The sequence below is a fragment of the Aulonocara sp. 'chitande type north' Nkhata Bay genome, linkage group LG5 (genome assembly GCF_057382095.1).
Source record: "Aulonocara sp. 'chitande type north' Nkhata Bay isolate Kocher_YH1m ecotype deep benthic linkage group LG5, A_spYH_male_GT1.1, whole genome shotgun sequence".
Lineage (NCBI taxonomy): Eukaryota > Metazoa > Chordata > Actinopteri > Cichliformes > Cichlidae > Aulonocara > Aulonocara sp. 'chitande type north' Nkhata Bay.
Genome location: NC_141348.1, coordinates 44,851,263 through 44,872,700, shown reverse-complemented (window position 1 = coordinate 44,872,700; position 21,438 = coordinate 44,851,263). Strand labels below are relative to the sequence as shown.

At 46.9% G+C, this 21,438-nt stretch overlaps 2 protein-coding genes across 4 annotated transcripts in view; one reads left to right on the top strand and one right to left on the bottom strand.

Annotated features, from left to right (window-relative positions):
- Positions 1–1,231: 1,231 nt before the first annotated feature.
- On the bottom strand, positions 1,232–10,931 carry aldh4a1 (aldehyde dehydrogenase 4 family, member A1). 2 transcript variants are annotated; one of them, XM_086293763.1, is made up of 15 exons: positions 10,755–10,931; positions 7,798–7,891; positions 7,606–7,698; positions 7,471–7,518; positions 7,177–7,332; positions 6,934–7,083; positions 6,279–6,353; positions 5,527–5,714; positions 4,909–4,982; positions 4,633–4,829; positions 3,372–3,419; positions 3,124–3,276; positions 2,664–2,785; positions 2,417–2,535; positions 1,232–2,144 (listed from the first exon to the last, which is right to left on the bottom strand). In XM_086293763.1, exons 1-15 carry the CDS (start codon positions 10,793–10,795, stop codon positions 2,032–2,034), a joined length of 1,671 nt encoding a protein of 556 aa, XP_086149889.1. In that variant the 5' UTR covers positions 10,796–10,931; the 3' UTR covers positions 1,232–2,031. The 2 variants fall into 2 exon arrangements, with proteins under 2 accessions (XP_086149889.1, XP_086149888.1); XM_086293762.1 differs by lacking the exon at positions 10,755–10,931 and adding an exon at positions 8,449–9,073.
- Positions 10,932–12,962: 2,031 nt separating this feature from the next.
- Positions 12,963–21,438, top strand: part of rnf123 (ring finger protein 123) — a 107,146-nt gene continuing 98,670 nt past the window's right edge. Inside the window, exons 1-11 of one of the 2 annotated variants that reach the window (XM_086293765.1) lie at positions 12,963–13,239; positions 13,323–13,407; positions 14,580–14,653; positions 14,756–14,853; positions 15,002–15,056; positions 15,327–15,412; positions 16,088–16,174; positions 16,252–16,319; positions 20,197–20,322; positions 20,848–20,962; positions 21,072–21,176. In XM_086293765.1, coding sequence (XP_086149891.1) covers positions 12,978–13,239; positions 13,323–13,407; positions 14,580–14,653; positions 14,756–14,853; positions 15,002–15,056; positions 15,327–15,412; positions 16,088–16,174; positions 16,252–16,319; positions 20,197–20,322; positions 20,848–20,962; positions 21,072–21,176 — 1,161 coding nt within the window. In that variant the 5' untranslated portion in view covers positions 12,963–12,977. The remainder of the gene's footprint in view (positions 13,240–13,322; positions 13,408–14,579; positions 14,654–14,755; positions 14,854–15,001; positions 15,057–15,326; positions 15,413–16,087; positions 16,175–16,251; positions 16,320–20,196; positions 20,323–20,847; positions 20,963–21,071; positions 21,177–21,438) is intronic. The other variant, XM_086293766.1, reaches the window with a different exon arrangement.

Here is a 21,438-nt window from a genome sequence, read left to right as displayed (position 1 = left end):
GGTATTAATTTCAATCAATACCTCATCTAAAACAAAGACCAGGACAAAATCACAGTAAAATTAGATTTTGGGGCCATCTGTTGGTCAGAAAGTGGCATTGCAACATACGGGACATTTTGCTCGGTATGATGGATGTCGCGGCTCGAACAGGACAGAAACGTAACGTAAAATAATGAAATTGACCTCCTACATGTGTAAAAATATGTACTTAATATGATCAGTAATGTTATTGTTCGATTAATCGGGCTTACAATAGTAGAAAACTACTATTACTTGGGTTAATTATGTAATTGTATATAACGGTTCTTGTACATTTAAGCCATAATATATTTAATAAAATTGATATAAAACAAGTGTGTAACTGATTACTTGGTTTATAATAAACTCCCATCTGCTGTTCATCTTTGACTACATTAAATGTAATGTTGATTTATGTCTTTCAAAACATCCATAAAATGTTGTTGTAATTATTCTGTTAATTGCAGATCTTGTCAAGTACAAAGAGACTGATAAGAAACGAGTCCACAAACAAATCACGTGTTCTTGGATGCAAACACTGAGAAGTCCACGTACTTTGTAAAGTGCTGTAAAAGAGGAGCACAACATTTTTATTTGGCATATTTGTCCTTGAAAACATTTTTAGACATTAAAAAAATCTAATGTTGCTATAAGACCACCTCAAGATTTCATGTCAGTTTTACTTGAAATGATAAATATTTGGCCTCACTGTAAATCTCACTGTGCAGCTGTCCTTCTCACTTGCAGACCCCTTCGTGTGATCATGTGCGTGGCTTTGTCACGTCGGTGCTACTGGTTGCTGCGCAGCGCCATCTACCATCCCATCATGATCTCTGTCCTGGAAGTGCTCGTATAATAGCAGAAGTCTCCGATGCAGCATTGCAGTATTTCTGGCTGCAAGCAGCCTCCTATCAGGTAATTCTCACCGTCAGCAAAGCCAATCCAGTGCCATGCAGTTACAAGAGCTTGTTTCAGATTTACATCTACAAGCCTTTACCTTCCCTCTGTGAGCGCAACAGCAACAGACCTTAAATACTGATCTGCATGCGTAGCTTTACATCAGCTTTTAGGCGTTCCCATCACTGATGGAAACCTGACGTCTAACCTGCCACTTTTCATATCCTCCCTGATGAACTTGATGTGTTGCAGGTATATAGATGTGTGTGCATACTGTTGAAGTGAGACTGAGCAAACACAAGGAGCATAACAGACCAAATGTTTCCATTATTTATTGTTGAAAAGTAACCATCAGAGTTTCTAAGGCAGGCACGTTCTGAAAACACAGCTCTGAGTCAAAGAAACGGACGCGAGTCGAGTCCAGACCGGCAGGGACGGACATCTGTGCTGCAGCCCGATGACGAGTCAGTGTGGGCTCTGCTGCAGGTGACGCTCACTGGCTGTGTCCCATTTAGGGTCTGCACGCTAGAAGTACGCGCACTACGTACGGTGCGCACTACGTACGGTGCGCACTACGTACGGTGCGCACTACAAGTACGAGAAGTGTGGAAGCGAGAGGCTTGTGAAATGGGACGGTATACGCTTCGTCGCGCTGTTCAGGTTGCCTAGCAACCATGATACTAACCGCGAGACACCTTACACACAGCTTTGCGTACTTCAAGCGTGCAGTCTCTTAATTGGGACACAGCCACTGTCTGCGCTCTCAAACAGGAAGTTATTTCTACGTCACACAGGAAATGAGGTCACACAGAAATGGAAAAAACTCTAAAACAGGAAACGGACGCAGATCTCTGAGACTTCGACTAGAGTTTTAAATCACGAACTCTAAACCAATGATAACTCTTAACAGGACAGATACCGACTGATTAATGAACCGATCATCTCAGCTGAGGCCTGAGCCGCACACCTGAACCTGCCGTGCTCACAGGACCTCACTGATGACTCTACCATGATTGATTAGAAAAGCAGCCGTGTTAGGATGAAGACACGTTCAGTGCAGCGAGACGAGGAGGTGATCGGGCCGCGCGTGGTCTCAGCGGACGGACGGACTCCTCCTCAGCCCATGTAGGGGTACTTCCACTCTGTGAGGGGGACGTGCGTCCGCTTCACGGTCTGCGGAGACGTCCACCTGAGGACGTAGTGAGGACCTCCAGGTTTGTCGTTTGTACCTGCCACACAAAGCAAACAGCACTAAACTTATGGTCACACGTCGTCTGGTCCTCGCTTACGTTTTGCTCGGAGTCGTTGTTTGGCGTTCCCGACAGGTAAAGTGCCCTCTGGTGGACAAACTACGTAACACGTGTAACAGGCGTTGACAAATATTTCAGACATATCTGCGATATTCTGATCAGACATAAGAAACCGTCGGCAAAACAGGAAGTACTCGAGTAAATGTACTCTGTTACGCTCCAGCTGAGGTCAGAGCAGCGGCGACGCTAACCTGAAGCTCTGGCGCCCCCGAACGGCTGCTGAGCCACGATGGAGCCGGTGGATTTGTCGTTGATGTAGTAGTTTCCCGCGGCGTTCCTCAGCACGCTGGAGGCTTCGTCGATCACCTTCCTGTGACGGAAACAACCAGAACACACAGAGTTCAAACTTCCTCTGAATCCATTGCTGTTAGAGCTCCGCCTCTTTCTCACTGTAACCCACTGACAGTCAAACAGGAAGTGGCTGAGGGCGAGCCTTACTCGTCCTTGGCGAACACGGCTCCGGTCAGCGCGTACGGCGACGTGGCGTCGATCAGCCGCAGAACCTCTCTGTAGTCCTTCTCAGGATAAACGTAAACGGCGAGGACGGGCCCGAAGATCTCCTGCAGAACACGCGTGTTCATTTAAACACGCAGAAACACGGGATCAGGAAGGCGGACACACGCAGATGCCGTGAACATGACAACATGCCATCGCGAGGAAAGCAGCTGAGGTAATAATGATGCGTGACACTCGCGGTGGGGTTTTAAAAACAACATGGACGCTCACGCAGCATCACTTCATACTTGTGCTCGCTGTCAAACATTGTGTCGCTAACAGACCTGAGACAAGCTCGTCGACACGCCTGTGCGCGCTCGCCAAGCTACATACATGAAACTGTAAACAAGGACTCATGAAGGATGCACACAGGAAGCAGGGAGACGGTTACTGCGGCCCGTACCTCGTTCATGATGGCGTCCTGCGGGTCTCTGGTCTCGATGATGGTCGGCTCCACGAAGTAGCCCTTCTTGTCGTCGCAGTTTCCTCCGGCGATGACTTTCAGGTTTGGGGAAGACTTGGCGCGTTCGAGCCACTTCTTTATCCGGCCAAACGACTGCAGGAGGTGACGAGCAAACGGGGCTCATGACGTACACCCACCGACATACTAACACTGAGACTTTTGTTGTTTCCGAGCAACGGGATGTTTACCTTGTCGTCGATCACGGCTGATAAGAAGGTGCTGAAGTCCTCGACAGGCTGACAAAACAGAGGAAATCAGTGAGACTCAAACATCACGCACTTCTTGCACTTAAAACCTGCTCAGAGCGAAACTTTAGGACCGCCCCCACGTCCTGTTTGTGGCCCACGGCTGACTGAGTCACCTGCTGCAAATCATTAACGCTCAAATAATGCAGGACGTGAGAGTGAACATGACTGCATGCTTCTGCACGTCAGGCTGAATCACCTGGATGTTCTGCTGGAGGTTTCTTCCTGTTCAAAGGGAGTTTTTCCTTCCCACTGTTGCCAAAGTGCTGCTCATAGGGGGTCACATGATTGTTGGCTTTTTCTCTCTGTGTAGGGTCGACCTTACAGTATAAAGCACCCTGTTGTAATTTGGCACAACTGAAAACTGAATTAATGAACATCTAACCTGAATAAATCCTGATCACTTATGAACAGCTCAGACTTTTCAAACCGCTTCTGTGTGCACGTCTGAAACGACGCTAACATCTGCAACTCGCCCACAAAACCTCAAACACGCACGGACGAATCGGCTGATACGCACAAGACACGCCACATCCACACGCGGTCAAAAGACACAGATTAATGCTGCCCGCTTCGCACAGATGTAAGCTGCGTTCAAGTCCTGGTGTAAAGCTGGGACAGCGGGCGTTTCTTTTTCCAAACACACAGAACAGCTGGTCTCCCCACCACCACAGGAGCCTGCTGGGAGAAGTCAGGGAGCAGCATGTTTGTCACTGTGTGTCAGCCAACTCATCCCTCTGCATTTGAATAGAGAAATAATCCAGGTGATGTTAGCTTAACCACTAATCCTGAAGGCTGCTGTGTCATTTAAGAATTTAATGGGTAAATCTCTTTGTGGCAGAGCTGCTCTGTGTATTTACAACGCCTGCTTTACTTAAAAACAAACAACAGAGGAGTAGAGGAGGATAGAGGATGCCCATTTGTCCCAGTTTTACACTGGGACTTGAACTCAGCTTACATTAGTGGGTCTGTGTGAAGCCGGCACCACGACACTTGTCTCAACATGCGGGCGATTCGTCCACACGTGTCTAAGGTTTGTCAGCGAGCGATGTTAGATCCGAGTCGTCCTTCACAAAGAGGTTTTCAATGACCCGTTCTGATTCTCGGCTGACGTTATTAAAAAAGCCCAAACAGATAAAAACCAAACTGAACGTGTTACATGAGCAAAGCCGCTCCTGACCACGCAGCAGCTCTCTGTACTCACGTCGCCCACTCGGATGTCCTTGTGGATGGCGAGCAGCTGCTCTTTGATCTGCGGCCACAGGCTGTCCGGTACGTACATCCTCGAGCAGGCCGAGCACTTCTGACCTCCGTACTCGAACGCCGAGCGAATGGTTCCCGTCACAACGCTCTGGACCTCCGCTGACGTGTGGACGAAGTGGAAATTCTTCCCCCCGCACTCTGAAAGCACAAAGAAGTGATGGACACGAGCTGCTTTTAAAGACAGTAGTGAGAGCAGACAGCGAGGAGCGCTCCTGACCTCCTGCCAGTCGAGGGAAAGTCCTGTAGATGTCCAGGTTCTGCGCGACCTGCTTCCAAAGACGCTTAAACGTCCTGCGAACACAGAACCGTTTGTAAGAGACGTACAGGCGGAGGACGAAAGACGTTTCACTCATCAACTCTGACAAAGCTGAAAGAACCGGACACGCTGACAAATCAAGCTGAAACTGCAGTTCCACGGACATCCAGCAGAGGCGCCGGCAGCGAGTCAGCATGTTAACATTTATAACAACTGTTATAACGGCTGAATGAAAGAAGGACGAGCGTCACAGTTTTATATGCTGCTCAGTCCTTTAACAGGAGTCAGAGACAAGCTGACACCTGTGGGAGGGGACAATGTTTTTACATCTCACCTGTTTAAACTGCTTGTTATTATTAGGGGCGTGGCCTTTTTGGTTGACACAGCTTCACCTGAACTGAACCTGTGGAGTCTTCTGGAGTATTTTAATGATCTGATCAATAACTGCTGTGAGGTCACTGTACTAACAGAGCGTCCAAGAAGGCGGAGCTCCAGTTTTGGTGCACAGCGAGATTCAGAGATTGAATGTTTAGACTCTGCAGGACATTCTTGTGTGGAAACAGTCGTAAACATCCTTACGGCATGCTGCCGGTGAAGTTGATGCCTGCCAGGTGCTCCGAGGCGGTGACGGCGTCTCCGAACACGGGGCCGTCAGCGGGCAAGAACTGGATGATGTTTGGCGGCATGCCGCACTCCCTGAGGATTTTATACACAGAGTAGCTGGCAGACATGGCGGTGTCACTCGGCTTCCAGAGGACGACGTTACCCTGGAAGACATGAAAACAGTCCACAGATCAGGGAGAGATCCTCCATCAGCCACAGCTGAAACAGGACAACTTTATTAAAAAGCGAATTAATAAATACAGCTGCTTCTATTAAGAGCAGTGTCATGCTGGTCTATTATAAACAAATCAATCACGCAGCATGGATGCACTTCTCCCCAGAAGGAGCGTGGCAGTCAGGTCCGTGAGCGGCGGCACTACGGGGAAATCGTCCGGCATCTTGGAGCTTTGGGAACCTTAAACCTGAATCTGACCTGTGGGAGGTGTCGGGCGCATCACCTGCAGCCTCGCACTGTCTGTTCATTAAAGTCAGAAGAGAACGTGGAGCCACCAGTGGGCTGCACACAGTGTGAGTTAAATTCACAGTCGAACATCAGACACTGAATCTCAGCTGGTTGGTGAAGTTGCAGAGCTGCAGAAACAGCTGACGTCGCGGGACGCTCGGCCGCGTCGCTCATAACGACCCCTCGCGCCGAGTCACGCCGAGTGGAGCCAAGTGCGCGGCGGTGAAAGAGGCTTTTGTGAGTCAGCTGACACGACCACACTCACCATCAGAGCCGGGGTGCCCGCCAGGTTTCCACCAATGGCAGTGAAGTTAAACGGAGCCACAGCAGCTACAAACCCCTGAAAGAAACAAAGACATGAGAGCGGTCAGCTGCAGCCGAGCTGAGGACGAAGCACCGCCTCACAGGTCCACCTGGTTACGTGTGACACGGGAGGCGTTCCACATGTCACGTGCCCCAGAGCGCCGTTTCCTTCCACTCACGGGTTCACAGAAAAAAAAAAGCACACGCAACAAGAAAACCATCATAATCATCGCCGTGACCAGCGCTTCACAGCAGGTCCAGCGCTGGACTACACAAAATCATCGCGCTTCCACTTATGGCGACAGCAGGAAGTGATGTCATGTTGTGCAGAGTAAAATGTGTTTCTGTTGTTGCTACAGCTAACTCTCAGCCTCCTTCATACACACGGCGCTTCTTCTCGAGTCATACTGAACACGTGGCTCGCTTTAACGAGCAGGTTGTTCCAAACCAACGCCACCACAGCGTGAGCATGTGACTCCGAGTTCACGGTCAAACAGAAACAGCTGACGGTCGAGCTGTGAATTCATCAATCGTCTGCTGACGTCAGCGTTGGGACATCCCGCGTCGGGTGGCCGGGTCTCCTACGCGAGGAAGTCACGATGTAACCTGATTTTTACCTCCAGGCCTCGGTACAGCAGCGTGTTGGTGCTTCCCTCTGCGTCCAGCGGCTGCTGCCGCTGCAGCTCGATGGCGTGTTTGGCATTAAACCTGAAGAAGTCGATGAGCTCCGCGGCGGCGTCGATCTCCGCCTGCACCACCGTCTTCCCCTGAACGCCCACAAACGAGACAACAAGGGAAACAACTGTAAGGACACGCCCCTCGTTAATCCGTCACCGCCCCCCGGCTCGCACCTACCGTACCTGTCCGATCATGGTCTTGGCCAGGATCTCGGCTCTCCTGGGTCCGCTGATGACGTCGGCGGCTTTGAAGATGATCTGAGCTCGGTCCTCGACGGGCTTCAGGTCCCACTCCTTCCTCGCCGCCACAGACGCCGCGATGGCTTTGTTGATGAGCTCCTGCACGGGACACAGAGGACATGACCAAAACATACTGACAACCAGGGTTTCTGCCCCGAGAGCACGGACGCGTCACGATTAGAGGGCAGGAGTCCCGTCACGCTGCACCTCCGTCACTCAGACCTGCGATGAGCTCACCTTGTCAGCGTAGCAGAACTTCGCCACCTTGTGTGAGTGATTGAAGGGCTGCAAGAGGAAAGGAGAGAGAGCGGTGACCCCTCAGCGTGCGCTAAAGGTAAACGTGACCAGACTGAGCGACCAGCGTTTCCTCACAGAGAGCTGGTATCTGATGTCTTTGGTCCACACGTGCTCGTCTCCCACCACACACGGGATCTCCTCCGTCCTCCCCTTCAGGCTCGCCAAGGCCTGCAGACACACAGCAGGGAGTAAGGAGTGAGAGGGGTGAGGGAGGGGCGAAGGAGTGAGAAGAAGGAGAGGGTGAGGAGGAGCAGAGTGAGCTCAGACCTTCAGCAGCTCCACCCTCTCATGGCTGCCCTCTTTGAAGCTCAGGATCGGCTCATTCTTCACCTCCACAGCTGCACAGGGGAACGTCTTAAACCTGCAAACACACACACACACACACACACACACACACACAGACACACACACACACAGACACACACACAGACACACACACACACACATCAGGGTACATAAAACCAGCCTGGAGCAGCTGGATTTGAGCTGATCAAACTGGTCCCACTGGGAGGATGCTGGACTCCTGAACTGTGCAGCTAATCAGTAACCAAAGACACACACACACACACACTCCTCGTACCTATGGTACGACAACTTTTCTCCGTGCCCCTGGTACACTGCGCAGAAAAACCTTGCCACACACACACACACACACACACACACACACACACACACACACACACACACACACTCTCCTCTCTGCAGCTTTTCTGCTGTCACAGGGATGAGCTGACTGAAGGGAAGCCGTCTGTCAGGACCTCCATGTCTTCACGTCACAGCTTCTTCTTCTTCTCTGCGACCCCCTAATGTGTCGCCCCCCCCCCACATGTCAATCACACGCATCCTTCCTCCTATTGGTGGTTGCATCAGTTGCCGCGGTTTCCCGAGCGTCTCAGAGCACTGACATTACAGACTTACATGTTTCTCTGCTGGGTCTGTTGTTTATCTGTGCAGGTGTGCGTGAGAGGAAGATGAACCGAGGCCGTTGTAGAGCCGCGCTGTTTGCTGATGTTTCTCACGACCTGGTTATTCCAGCTGGATCCAGCTGAGCCGGATCGCTGCAGCGCCTCCTTCATCTATGATTAACCCGTCTGAACTCTGAGCAGAAGGTCGGCCAGCTGCTGTTTGCATTGGAGGAGGAGGCGGCGACACGCCGGCTGGCGGCATGTCGGGCATTCACACACACCCATGTGGCTCTGCGGCCCAAACGATGACAGCAAAATGAATCTGAGCCCGTTCAGTGAAAATCATGCGAAACGCAGTGGATGACCTTAACGAGCAGGTAATCCCGTGTAGCAGTACCTTAACGTTAACAAGCAGCTCTTCTGATTTTGATTAACACACGTGGCGTTCGTGTGGTACGTATGTCAGGTTGAACTTCAGAACTGACCTTAATGTAAAGACTCAGGATTGCCACATACAGAGGTTACCCAGGCGAGGCTACAGATTCACCTGGAGCTCAAATATCATCATTTCACTCAGACAGGACAACAAAACCATCCATAATTCAGAATCCTCATCGCTCCTATTTTGAAAGCTCTGTTGCTACTTAATTGCACTGTAAACCCAGAGTCATCGACACCCCTGAAACTCCCCGTTTTAACGGCCCACATAAGGCCGGTGTGATCTGAAGAGAGCCCGCGGTGCCACGTGTGCTTTTAATGTAAATGACTGACTGTACAGGTGAACGTGTCATTACATGTGCACTGCAGGCCACGCCATAAAACCAGGCGGTGAAGGCAGCATGACATCGATACTCCAAAGCTTCCAAGGTGCATTTTCCTTGAACCACTGCTTCAGTGTGGAAAATCACATGTGACCAATGAGGTCCCCTGAATAAATCACATGATTGGTCGAAACCGTCGATAACGCTTTGTATCGCCTCAGTGCCGTGTGAATGTGCGTTTTTGAAAGCTGGAGACATTTTCAACAAGAAAAGAAACAAAAACAGTGGAAAATGATTGTTTGTCATTAAAATCTCGATCCCATGGAAACAACCACACCATCCCTCACATCCTCCGTTTCCCCGGCACGCCTTCTTCAAACTACTACATAACAGCAGTTTACAGAATCCACAGACCATCCATCTTTGCAAAATTGTGTTTCATCGTCCACGCAGACCTTCATTACACTCAGCACCATTAGTTCAACATTGTTACGCTGTCTCCTTTTTCACCACTAGATGTCACTGAAACGACGCTTTGCATGAATGAACCGATTTTCAGTACAGTTGGTGAAATGGTTCATTGCTGGTTCATTGCTTTATTTGCGCAGCACTACACGGCTGAAGGGTTTCTTCCTGTTCCCACTGCCACCAAGTGCTTGCTCATAGGGGTCATCTGATTGTTTCCCTGTGTTATTCACCTCACGTTATAAAGCTCCTTGAGATGACTGTTGCTGTGATTACTGTACAAATAAAACTGAATTGAATTTAGGTATTTTTCCACGCCCTCCGGCCTGGACTGGTCCCTTTGGTTGTGGCTCCTGGAACCAGCTGTTTGACACCAAGTTTACACACTGACTTCTTTATCAAATGTTTGTAAGATATCTTGTTTGTTTTCATCTGAGCCTCTCGGGTAAACACACCTTTCAGGTAAATGGCGTAATAAAATGTATTCTTAAAGATCTTCCGGGATTAATGGAGTGGTACCCAGATGGCACCACCAGAGGTGCGAAAGGTAACTGTTGCCCTATCATATATGTATGTGCTCTTAATCTGAAAGGTATAAATACGGAAGTGTGTGAGGAAGGCGTGTGCCTCTGAAGTAAAACTCTAACAACGTGTATGTGGTTTATTCCTCCATGAGATGTGCGAGTTACCACGGTATTTCTGCCCTAGAGAATGGAACATCCAACAGTAACAATGTCTAGCAGGTGTCTTCTTACATGTGCTCCCTTCCATTTCCCTGAATGTGTTGGATTATGAAAGTAGTATTAAACGTACAGTACTTGAGTAAAAGTACTTGGTTCAAGTTTGTGTGCAGTCAGTTCAGGCAGCAGCTGCCGGTCAGGTGTCATTACATAACCTGTAAACCTGTCACAAGCGACCCACTGGACCGTTACCGCCCCACACGACCAGCCTGGACCTCCACGCATGATCCGTCCCGTTACAGCATCGGTTATCGATCAGGTTATCGGAGTCGGAGGCCCTGAGGAGGCTAATTAGCTAAATGACATGCTGCAGAACTCAAGGAGTCTCGTGCGGGAGACATGCGCAGACCTACCCCCTCCAGGACCGACACACGGCCGCCCTCACGTGGAGCATCTTCCCGCCACAGACCGCTGATTCACGCTGAAGGAAAAAGCCTATAGACCCGCTAGCAGAGCCGATCTGGCCGGAGAATGGATCAATAAACGATCGGAATCAACTTTCAGGTAACACCGACCCCCCCCTCGTCGACTACACACACATCCCAACTCACTGCGACCGGGAAGGGGACACTGGTTTACTTATATCGTTCAAGTGCTTCACGCTGTCGCTACGCATTGGTGACATAACTCTACTTTACTAACGTGTCACTATAAAACCACTCTTAATCTCTCAGATTGGACTAAAGAAGAGCAAATATGTTTACAAACCTTCAGGAATCATAGATCCCCCCTCCCCACTACCTACGATGGAACCTTCCACAGGCGAATCTGCCATTGGCTACTCAGTAACCAATAAAAACAGGGTTAGGGTTAGGGTTAAAACAGGTCAGCCAATCAGAGGCCATATTCCAGGGGTCGGAACGAGGCTCCATATTTAACAATGTTCTTGATCTTTCGGTCAAGTCTGCAGTGTCTCTCTGATAATTTATTTGATTGTATTTCATATTTAATATTTTTTTTATTTTATAGATACTTTTGCGCTTCATTATTAAAATTGAATTGTATAGTATTAACTTAAATTAAACAGAAATTGTATTTTTTTAAGTTAAGTATACAACTCAACATGTGTTCTGTATTTTAAATAAATCACATGCACATTAAAGTGGCCTCTTTCATGGCTGTCCTGTTCATATTTGTGTTGGGCTGGCTCCAGTCCTGAGGTTCACTGGACTTGTGAAACCAGGAGGGGCAGGTGGATTATCTTTCTGAGAAGAGCTGCTGAAAATAATCAGAATACTTTATTCTGATTCTGACTAAATGGTGGCCATGAACGATGGCTAAGTTATGAGAGCCAAAGATGAAGCACGTTGGCTCTCTGAAGTCATGCTGTCATTTACGTCATGAAAACGTTTATTTAATCCTGCTGTCATCTGCGTGAACTGCAGTCAGTAATGACACAGAAGGACCACAAGATGGAGACATAAACCTCTGACTGAACTCAAGACGAGACGAGATCTTTTATTATCCACAGGTTCTCAGGTGGAGTCTCTTGAAGTAAAGCCAGGTGTGCCCTCTGAACATTATTACTGCATATGCACAAAAACAATGCTTTGATTTGAAAGGTTCAGAGAGAGTTTAATGACTCCATCAGTTATAATTTCTGACCAGTTTAACCAACTAATGATTATTCTTATATTTTCATATTCATATCTTCCTAAATGTTCTTGTCTCACAGTTTTCAGCCTACCACAGAGTCACAGTATATTTTAACGTGTGTTTGATGCTGCATGTAAGACTGTTTTAAATTTATCTGTGAACTGCTGCTAGCATTTATATTTAAAGCTCATAATACATAATATTATATATGTAATAATATTTAAAAACGTTAATTTAACTTTTTAATTGTATTTGTATTTAATTGTGTTTTGATCAGCCATAAACTAACGACGACACACCTACACACACACACACACACACACACACACACATATTTCTGCCTTCGCGTTTTTTCGTCTTTGCCCTTCTTGTCCCAGTCTGCCCTCCGTACCGTGAGAGGCGTTAACAGCAGATAAGACTCCGGTGTTGTTGTGAAGATTAGGTTCTTATCGCCGATATCCAGCGGCTCAATTCACAACTATCAGCCGGACTACCAGAGCTAGCGGCGGCTACAGCGGAGCAGCGGCCCGTCCGAGCAGCCGGAGGCGGTGAGTGTCGCTGTCATTAGCCGCTAGCTGTTAGCCTGCTACCAGCTGTGTGACATGTAACTGCCTACAGCCGAGCGATGCTCGACTGATGTGTCCAGTGATTACCTCGACACTCAGCCCCCAAAGTCCCGCCGACAGGGTTATAACGGACCGGTCTGCCGAGCCTCAGTGCTCCGGTGAGCTAACGGGGGTCAGGGGGCATGCTAACAGCCGAGCTAGCTGTGCTTCATCATTGCTCAGGGCTACCCCGAGACTACACTTCATCATCAGCTGTATGTAGCAAGGTGATAAAAGTACATAATATTAGACCTAGGAGAGGGTAATCGCAGTGTATCAGTTACATACAGTTAAAGTAAATCCAGCATGATTAAATTCTTTAGGCAGTAAAAGTACACAGGTAGGATTGGGGCAAAGTAGTAAAAGTACACGGTAATGACTCAGAGAGGGCAGGAGATGTTTATGTCAGGTGCCAGGCGCTCTCCTGAACATGTGGCTGCTGTTTGTGACACAGCTGCCTTGCCCTGTGCTGTGATTGGACACGACGATGGTGGTGGTGTTTACAGGTGTGTCTCTGGCAGCAGTGTGTGGGTCAGGTGGCTCCAGTCAGACACCATGAGTTCTAAGGGAGGCGGCACCGCTCTGACCCGCCGTAACTACAGGCTGGCGTCAGACATGGACAAGCCGAGATCCACAGGTATGAATGCTCAGTCACTTCAGCACGTACCCACCACTCCTGCCCTCCGATTGGTCTGTCTGAGTCAGCTGTCCCTCTGCCAGGTATCGTGAACGAGAAGATGCTGAGCGACTACCTACACCATGTGTTTCCCTCCACCAAACAGGGACCCACACTGGCCTCGCTCAGGTAAGCTCATGCTGTGACACCCCCCCCCCCTCTGATGCACATCTCTGAGCAGGTAAGAGGCGAGACCACCATCAGGTTCAGTTTTTACAGCTCTAAACACAAACTGAACACAAACTGATTTTGTTTCTATTTTAAATGTGCGAGGCTGTAAAACTGAAACCAGACGCAGGAATGAGGCCGACGGTCACAGCTGCTGCTTACTCTGAGTGTGTGTGTGTGTGTGTGTGTGTGTGTGTGTGTGTGTGTGTGTGTGTGTGTGCACACGTGTGTGCACACGTGTGTGTGCACGTGTGTGTGTGTGTGCGTGCGTGCGCGTGTGTCCTGAGTTCCTGTTTAGTGACTCAGAGCCTCGTTATTTAAGCCGGCCAGGTTCATGTTACCTTCAGCAGCTTTAAAAACACACACACACACACACTCGGATACAATTCATGAAATCTAAAAACAAACATCAACGTTTTAATCATGTAAAACTTTTTTCATTTGTTTTTTAACTGTAAATTTTCATTTTGTTCATTTTTAACCTTATTTTTCTATATTTTTTTCCTGTTTAATAATCTGCAAAAATGAACTTTGGGTGTGTGTTTATAAATAGTCAGATTGTTTTTTTTTTAAACATATTTTTTATATAACACATTTTAAAATGTAACCAGTTTCTTTTTGGTGATTTCTTATTTCTGTGATTGTCTCTGGTGAAAAAATCAGATTTATTGTAGACGTAGTTTTGACTTTAAGTCCGATTCTTTTTCTATCTAACTTTTTGTTTTTATTCTGTTTTTGAATCTTGGTTCATGCTGTAGGAAGATTTTTTTTTATAGTCGTGGACTTCTTTGACTTTTATGTTTCAGGGTTTTTTTTTAGGATGTAGTTCTTTCTCTTGTCTTTTTTACAAACTGTTGTACTTCCCAAAATAGTTTTTTAATAATTGTTATTTTTCTTTTTTTTGATAAATATTTGTTGGGTTTGTTTCTAACTGAATGACTGTGCTGTGATTACCTGATGTGAGAGTCGTGTGCTGATGTTTTTCTGTGTAACGAGTCTGGTCTCTGTGTCAGTGAACGAAGTTTAAATGGAAAAATCAGACTGAGCTGAAAGGAGGAAACGATAATGAACAACTCTGAGAATAAAATCTTTTCTGTCCCTTTGTCGTCTTTTCCTGCCGCTCTGGGTTTCAGGAAGCCTCTGGGCTTCCAGGATCTACCTGCTCACCTGGAGAAGCTGCTGTCTGAGGACACGCCTACGGAGGACGGTAAGGCTGGAAGCGTCTGTCTGCCTTTAAAACCAAACCTTATGTTCTGTGACTCAGAACGAGCTCAAATGTCTGATAACACCGTCACCTGAACCTGTGCAGGTCAGGCTGTGGACGGTCGTCTGGGTCCTCAGCCCGTTGTCCTCGATCACACCAGCGGCTTTGAAGGACTCCTGTTTGTAGACGACGACCTGCTGGGGGTGAGACACGCCGGAGACCATAAACCAGTGAAACCAGTCAAAGTTTGGACACGTGGCTGATGTTTGTCCAGACTTTTGATTGGTACTGTAGAAAAACACTTCCTATGTGTGATAAGTGTGTAAGGGTGATGAATTTCTCTGCATTCAGGTCATCGGCCACAGCAACTTCAGCTCCATCCGAGCGACCACCTGTGTTTATAAAGGTACGTTGTCTCAGAAAAAGCTTTGACTTTTGGGTTTGTGCTGAACTGACTCAGTAAATATGACACACAACAAAAATGAGCCCTGAAACAAAAAACTGTCACAGGAAGTGTGACCTTCTCTGCAGATGGGCTTGCTTTTCACAATAAAAGTCCAGTTTAGAAAGGTCGCCTGATCTGGTTTTCCTGTATTATTGTCGACCTTCCAATATAAAGCACCCTGAGGCGACTGTTGTGATGTGGAGAATGATTTTGGGCTGTTTCTGTCTGCAGGGAAGTGGGCCTACGAGGTGCTGATCTCCTCTCAGGGTCTGATGCAGATAGGCTGGTGTACCCTTAGCTGTCGCTTCAATCAGGAGGTATACACACACCTTGATGATGAACCCTGTAAAGGCCTTGACACGGCGCATGTTGTGGGGGAAAACAAAACATGAAACTCGACTGGGAACTGGTCAGAGCTGTTATAAATAAATGCTGCAGGTTCATCCTGCAGAAGTACGCAGTGAGCGTCAATGGCTCCATTAAGACTGCAGACATGAACCCGGGGGCTCAATCGTGAGCCGCATGGAAAACTGGGACAGCTGTGAAGGACTGACTTTCTTCTTGTTTCTCAATATTGTTGTTATGAAGGAGGAAATGATCTATACACACCAAACAGTTTGTGTATCAGGATTTAAACCTTTTTATTTCCGCTGCAAAGTTTTAATGCGAGTCTGTGTGGACTCACTGCTGGAGCTTCTGCTGGACGTCAGAGGAGCTGCAGGATGTGGAGGTTGATGCTTGATTAAAGCACAAAGTTGACTGTTACGCTTACATTAATGTTGCGTGTCAAAAACGTTGGAATATTTGTTGGTAAATTTAAAAAAGAAGTAATTGAAGCTGGATATTTGCTTCAATCAAAGAGCTAAATCGAGTTTTCTGTGGCTGGTGTCTGAGGGCGTCCATTAAAAACTGTCTGTTTTTCACCTCTGCTGCATCCGTTCCCATGAAGGATGGCGGCACGGTGATGCTGAACAGTGTGTTCTTGTGCTCAGGAGGGTGTAGGTGACACGCCGGACTCGTACGCTTACGACGGAAACAGAGTGAGAAAGTGGAACGTGACGACGACAAACTACGGAAAGGTGAGCGTGAACACAGACGCTGGGATCTGCCCCTCTGTTTCATCATGTGACCATAACGGCGTGTTTTCTCTCCCCAGTCGTGGGCAGCAGGAGACATCGTGAGCTGTCTGATAGACCTGGATGAAGGAACCATCACGTTCTGCCTGTGAGTCCCTCTGTCCTTTCCTTCCCTCCTTTCCTCCGTTTGGTCGTCTTTTTACATCTTTGGTTCAAACCGAGAACTTCTGATCATCAACATATCAGGATGGCTTTCTGTCCTTCACTTATCCTAACGTCAGCCCGGAGTTTATCAGGCTAGCTGTCAGCATGAGCCCGTGACAGAGGCGGAGTTTGGAGCAAGTGACCAATCAGAAAAACAGACAGGTTTCTTGATAGCAGAGCAGCTGACTTTACAAAAAAAGATAAAACTGTAATTTTGAGAAAATGTGACGACAGAGTAGACTAGAAGCAACATCTGTGAAACATCTGTAGCGTATGTTAGGTATACAGAATGATTGTCACACTTAAATGTTTCAGAACATCAAACAAATGTAAATGTTAGACAAACTCGAGTAAACACAAAATGCAGTTTCTAAATGAAACTGTTTGTTATTAATAGAGATGGACCGATCCGATATTACGTATCGGTATCGGTCCGATACTGACCTAAATTACTGGATCGGATATCGGAGAAAAATAAAAAATGTAATCTGATCCATTAAATATCACGAAAGCACCTCACAAAACTTGCAACACGCCGTAACTCGCCTCAGAACGTCGGAGCAGTATGCATCACGTGATAGAGCGGCTGTGGCATGCGGGACCTGTCGGTGGTCTGGATAGCATTTGGAGCTTCGCTAGCAACCCGGCATTTCATCTCCGACAAAGTTATCCCCGAGAGAAGTAAAGCAAGTGTGTAAGTCCATCTCTGAATGTTTGTAAAGCATTCCTGCATTAAGCTTAACAAGCGACTGCCTCTCGCTCTCCGGCTGCTACTTCAATCGTGAAACTGCTAATGATCAGCTGATCGGCTTTTCTGTCGTGAGTCTCTCTTGTTTGTTTTTGGCCCACTTTGCACCAGAAAGAGGAAACCAGCGGCTGAACAACAGCAGCATGTTTAAGCTTGATCAGCTGTTGTTAGAATGTATTTAATATTACTTTCTACTCGAGGATCTTTTTCTACGTAGCTGACGCTGGTAACTGTGCAGGGGCGGATCTAGCAAAGTTTAGCCAGGGGGGCCGATAGGGCATTAACTGGGAAAAGGGGTCACAAAGACATACTTTTCTTTCTTATTCTCATTTAAAATGTCTAGCTTTTAATAAATAATTATCTGACACCCAAAGTTTTAATTTGATGTAAAATGAATAGAAGTCCATTACTGTATATAGTAACTATTAAGTCTAATATATATACCCTAGTAAGCTATAGTACTTTTTCCTTTGGGAAGGTACCATCTGTGCAGTCTGCAATTTTGTTGAAGAAAGATGTTGAATCTATTTAATATTTCTTGAAAAATAATTGATTTCTGTGCATTTTTTTTTCACACTGCATCAAATTAAGGTTGATTACGTCGATTAAGCATCATGAGGTGGAGCGTGAGGGGTGGTTCCCTATTTTTTATTTATTTATTTTTGTTGTTGCTGGGAGTTGGAACCCTATTAGTTAGGTTGCTTAATATTTACGCTAAGTACTCTTTAAAATACCAGAATAGGGAGGATGGTGTAGGTTTAAGTTTATTAGATTGATCAGTATTGCTGAACTATGAAATATTTTTTTTGTATACAGGTATAACAGAATAGCTTTAGTGTAGTTGTTGTTTTAAACTTGAGTATGAACTTATACAAAATGCAGCAAGATATTTAAAAAACACTATATCGGATTCATATCGGTATCGGCAGATATCCAAATTTATGATATCGGTATCGGACATAAAAAAGTGGTATCGTGCCATCTCTAGTTATTAAGGAGTAAAAAGGTGAAACCAAAGCTGACCAAAAACAACACAAAGTCTAGCCTCAAACATCTCGATGATCCCGAAGACTTCTGGGAAAATACTCTGGGCTGATGAGACAAAAGTTGAACTTTTTGGAAAGTTTGAGCCTCTGTGGCGTAAAAGTAGCAGCATCTCAGGAAAGGAACATGATACCAGCTGTAGGGTATGGTGGTGGTAGTGAGACGGTCTGGGGCTGTGTCGCTGCCTCAGGACCTGAAGACATCTACTAAAACCTCCTGAAGAAGAATGTCTGGACAAGTGTTCATGACTTGGCTTCTGCAGCAGGACAATGATCCAGAACACGGCAGCAAGTCCACCTCTGACTGGCTTTAGAAAAACTAAAGGTTTTGGGCTAGTGGAGTGGGCTAGTCGAAGTCATGACCTGAGTCAGACTGAGATGTTGTGGCATGACCCTAAAAAGGCAGTTCATGCTCAATCTAGGGGTGGGCAGTATAAACGGTATAAATTTGGCCAACGGTAGAGATTTTGACTATACCGCTATAGCGCATGTTGATGGTGTCATCAAGCTGCGCCTGTTTTGGTCGAAAGCATCACAGCGGCTGCAAACATCATCTGCAATGTTTATGCCGGGCGACAGTCATAGCAAAGAAACGAAGCACTTTTGGAAGATGGGGAAAGCCAAAACCTGCGCTTCCTCCACTTCTGTACCATTGATTCATTAATGTTGAATTCTCTCCAGCTGCTCTGTTCCCATGTTGTTGCAGTATATTAATGACTAACCTCGTATTGTGGATGGATTATCTCAGTTGTTCTCCTGACTGAAGTTTGGTCCGTTTACAGCATCCTGCCATGCGATTGCATTTGTCTCTAACCATCAGGAACCCTCATGTTAACTATTATCGAAAGTTAGCGTTCATCCTCCAGCTTCACTGTGTTTATGCTATGCTAACATAGCTGTGTCGCTAGCAATCACGTAGTACATCATTATATAGCAGCTAGCCAAACTTCAGTAACCCTACAAACATCACTGCTGTTTAGTTTTCTGTCTTCATTTATGTTGGAAGTGACAGCAGAGCTGTACGTTTGAATGCATGTAACAGGCATCTCCCAAAACGTGAGAGCACTTTTGCAAATATGTGATGTCTTGATGAACCGAGCAGATATTAGAAGTTTACACAGAAACATTCTCGCATGAAAATATCTTAAAAGTTTATTTTGTGACCCAGAAAGAGTAATATTTCAAACTCCGCCCCTCTGTGTTCCTCCGCCACTGCCTCGTTTGAGTTTTGGATGAAATGGATTCTGGGATATTGCATTTTGTCATTTCGAGCTGATTGGAGACCAGAACAGCCAATCAGATTTTTTTGCATCCAAGTCTGTGATTGGCTGGTTTTGTGGCACAAATATAACGGTGTAGAGAAAGAGTTGAGCGCGCGTGGGCAGAAATGTTGCGAGGAAGCGCAAATGCAAAAACTGAGCGAGAGGGGCTGCTGTGTGTGTGTGTGTGTGTGGATAATAGCAAACACTGAAATACAGTTTTTGCACGCAGGAATGAGTTTTGTTCACTCAAATTCAGCTTTTCTTTGCACCAAATAAATTTCTCGTCAAAATGCAACACTTGCACCTGTGTGCCTAATAGTGAGTAATATACGTTATACAGAAGAAAAGAATATATCGCGATATATATCGTTACTGTACATGCTTCAAATTATGCCGTGATATGGATTCTAGGCCATATCGCCCAGCCCTAGCTCAAACCCTCCAACAATTCTGACGGTTGGGCCAGAATCCCTCCACAGCTGGAAAAGACTCACTGACGGTTATCACAGATGCTTGAAGGCAGTTGTTGTTGCTAAGGCGCACCCAGCCAGTTATTAGGTTTAGGCACGTTTCCTTTGATAAACCTTTCAGGGAGTTTTTTGGGTAAATCATTCTGATTTCTGGCCGTCACAGATGAGACTGTACATGTTGGTCTGCAGACTGAATCAAAAGGTTTTAAGCTGTCAGTGACTCCGTTTGTGGTTGAAGTCTTCTCTGATGTGTCCTCATTGTTTAGTAAAGCACTGAGCGTGTCCTCTGTGTCCTCAGGAACGGCCAGTCTTTGGGGACGGCCTTCACCAACATTAAGATGGGTCCTGGCATCGCTTACTTTCCCGCCATCAGCCTCTCCTTTAAAGAGTCAGTGGCTTTCAACTTCGGCAGCAGGCCCCTCAGATATCCTTCACAACTAATCGCAAAGTGTCCAGAAGCCCTGCCGGCAGGTGTTAGCGCCACTCCCCTGGGAGCTATCAGGGCCGTACGTTTGCATGGTGGAGTCATGGACGGCACAGAGAAGCTTCTACAGGCGTAGGATTTCAAACTGAGCTCTTTTTAACTAAGCTGGTCCCATTGTATTTTTTCAGCATCCATCTGAAAAATGCTGTTTGGCTTTATGGGTTTGTACAACTCTTTTGCTGTGAAAGATTTCCCTGGAACATCTGTAAGTGGAGAGTCCTCTTCACACACTGAGGTTAATTATGGAGTTCCACAGGGTTCAGTGCTAGGACCAATTCTGTTTACATTATACATGCTTCCCTTAGGCAGCATCATTAGAAGACATAGCATACATTTTCACTGCTATGCAGATGACACCCAGCTCTCTGTCCATGAAGCCAGATAACACACACCAATGAGTTGAATTCGATTGGATAAATGCTGCTGTGGTGTTGTGAGTTTGTCTTTAACCCGACTGTGACCCACGTACCCCGTGGACGGCTACCTGCCCCTCCAGAACCCTCCAGCTGCAGACCTGATGAAGGCCCACAAACTGCTGGGCTACATCAAGAACGTCCTGTCCACCGCCATCGACGCTCAGGTAGGAACACGAGCAGGTGAAAATGGCATTGCCTGTCTTCAGCCTGGTGTTTGGTTGACGTGCAGGTAAAGTGAAAGGTGCGTCCTTTGTCTGTCCTTTACTGCTGCAGGAGGAGAGGCTGGTGGAGAAGGACTGCGCCGTGTGGAGGCTTCACGGAGAGCCGACCGTCCTCGTCACTCTGGCTCACATCTTTAACCCCTTTGCTCCACTCATGGTGAAATATGCTGTGTTTGTAGCTTTTTTCCTTTATTGCATGAAGCGTCAGGAAACTGAAAACCACCCAAAGATACCGATGTGAGGCTAACAGGGCGTGTTCAGAGATCGCTAAAACTGACCGCTGCTCTGTTATTAACTGAATAATCAAAGTGCTTAAACAGCGCTGTGGTTAAAACGAGGCTGCTCCTGTCGTCCGTGTTTCTGGATGAGGACTTTTCCACCAGAGTCTGTTTTTAGAGTTCGTTTTTATTATCAGACGT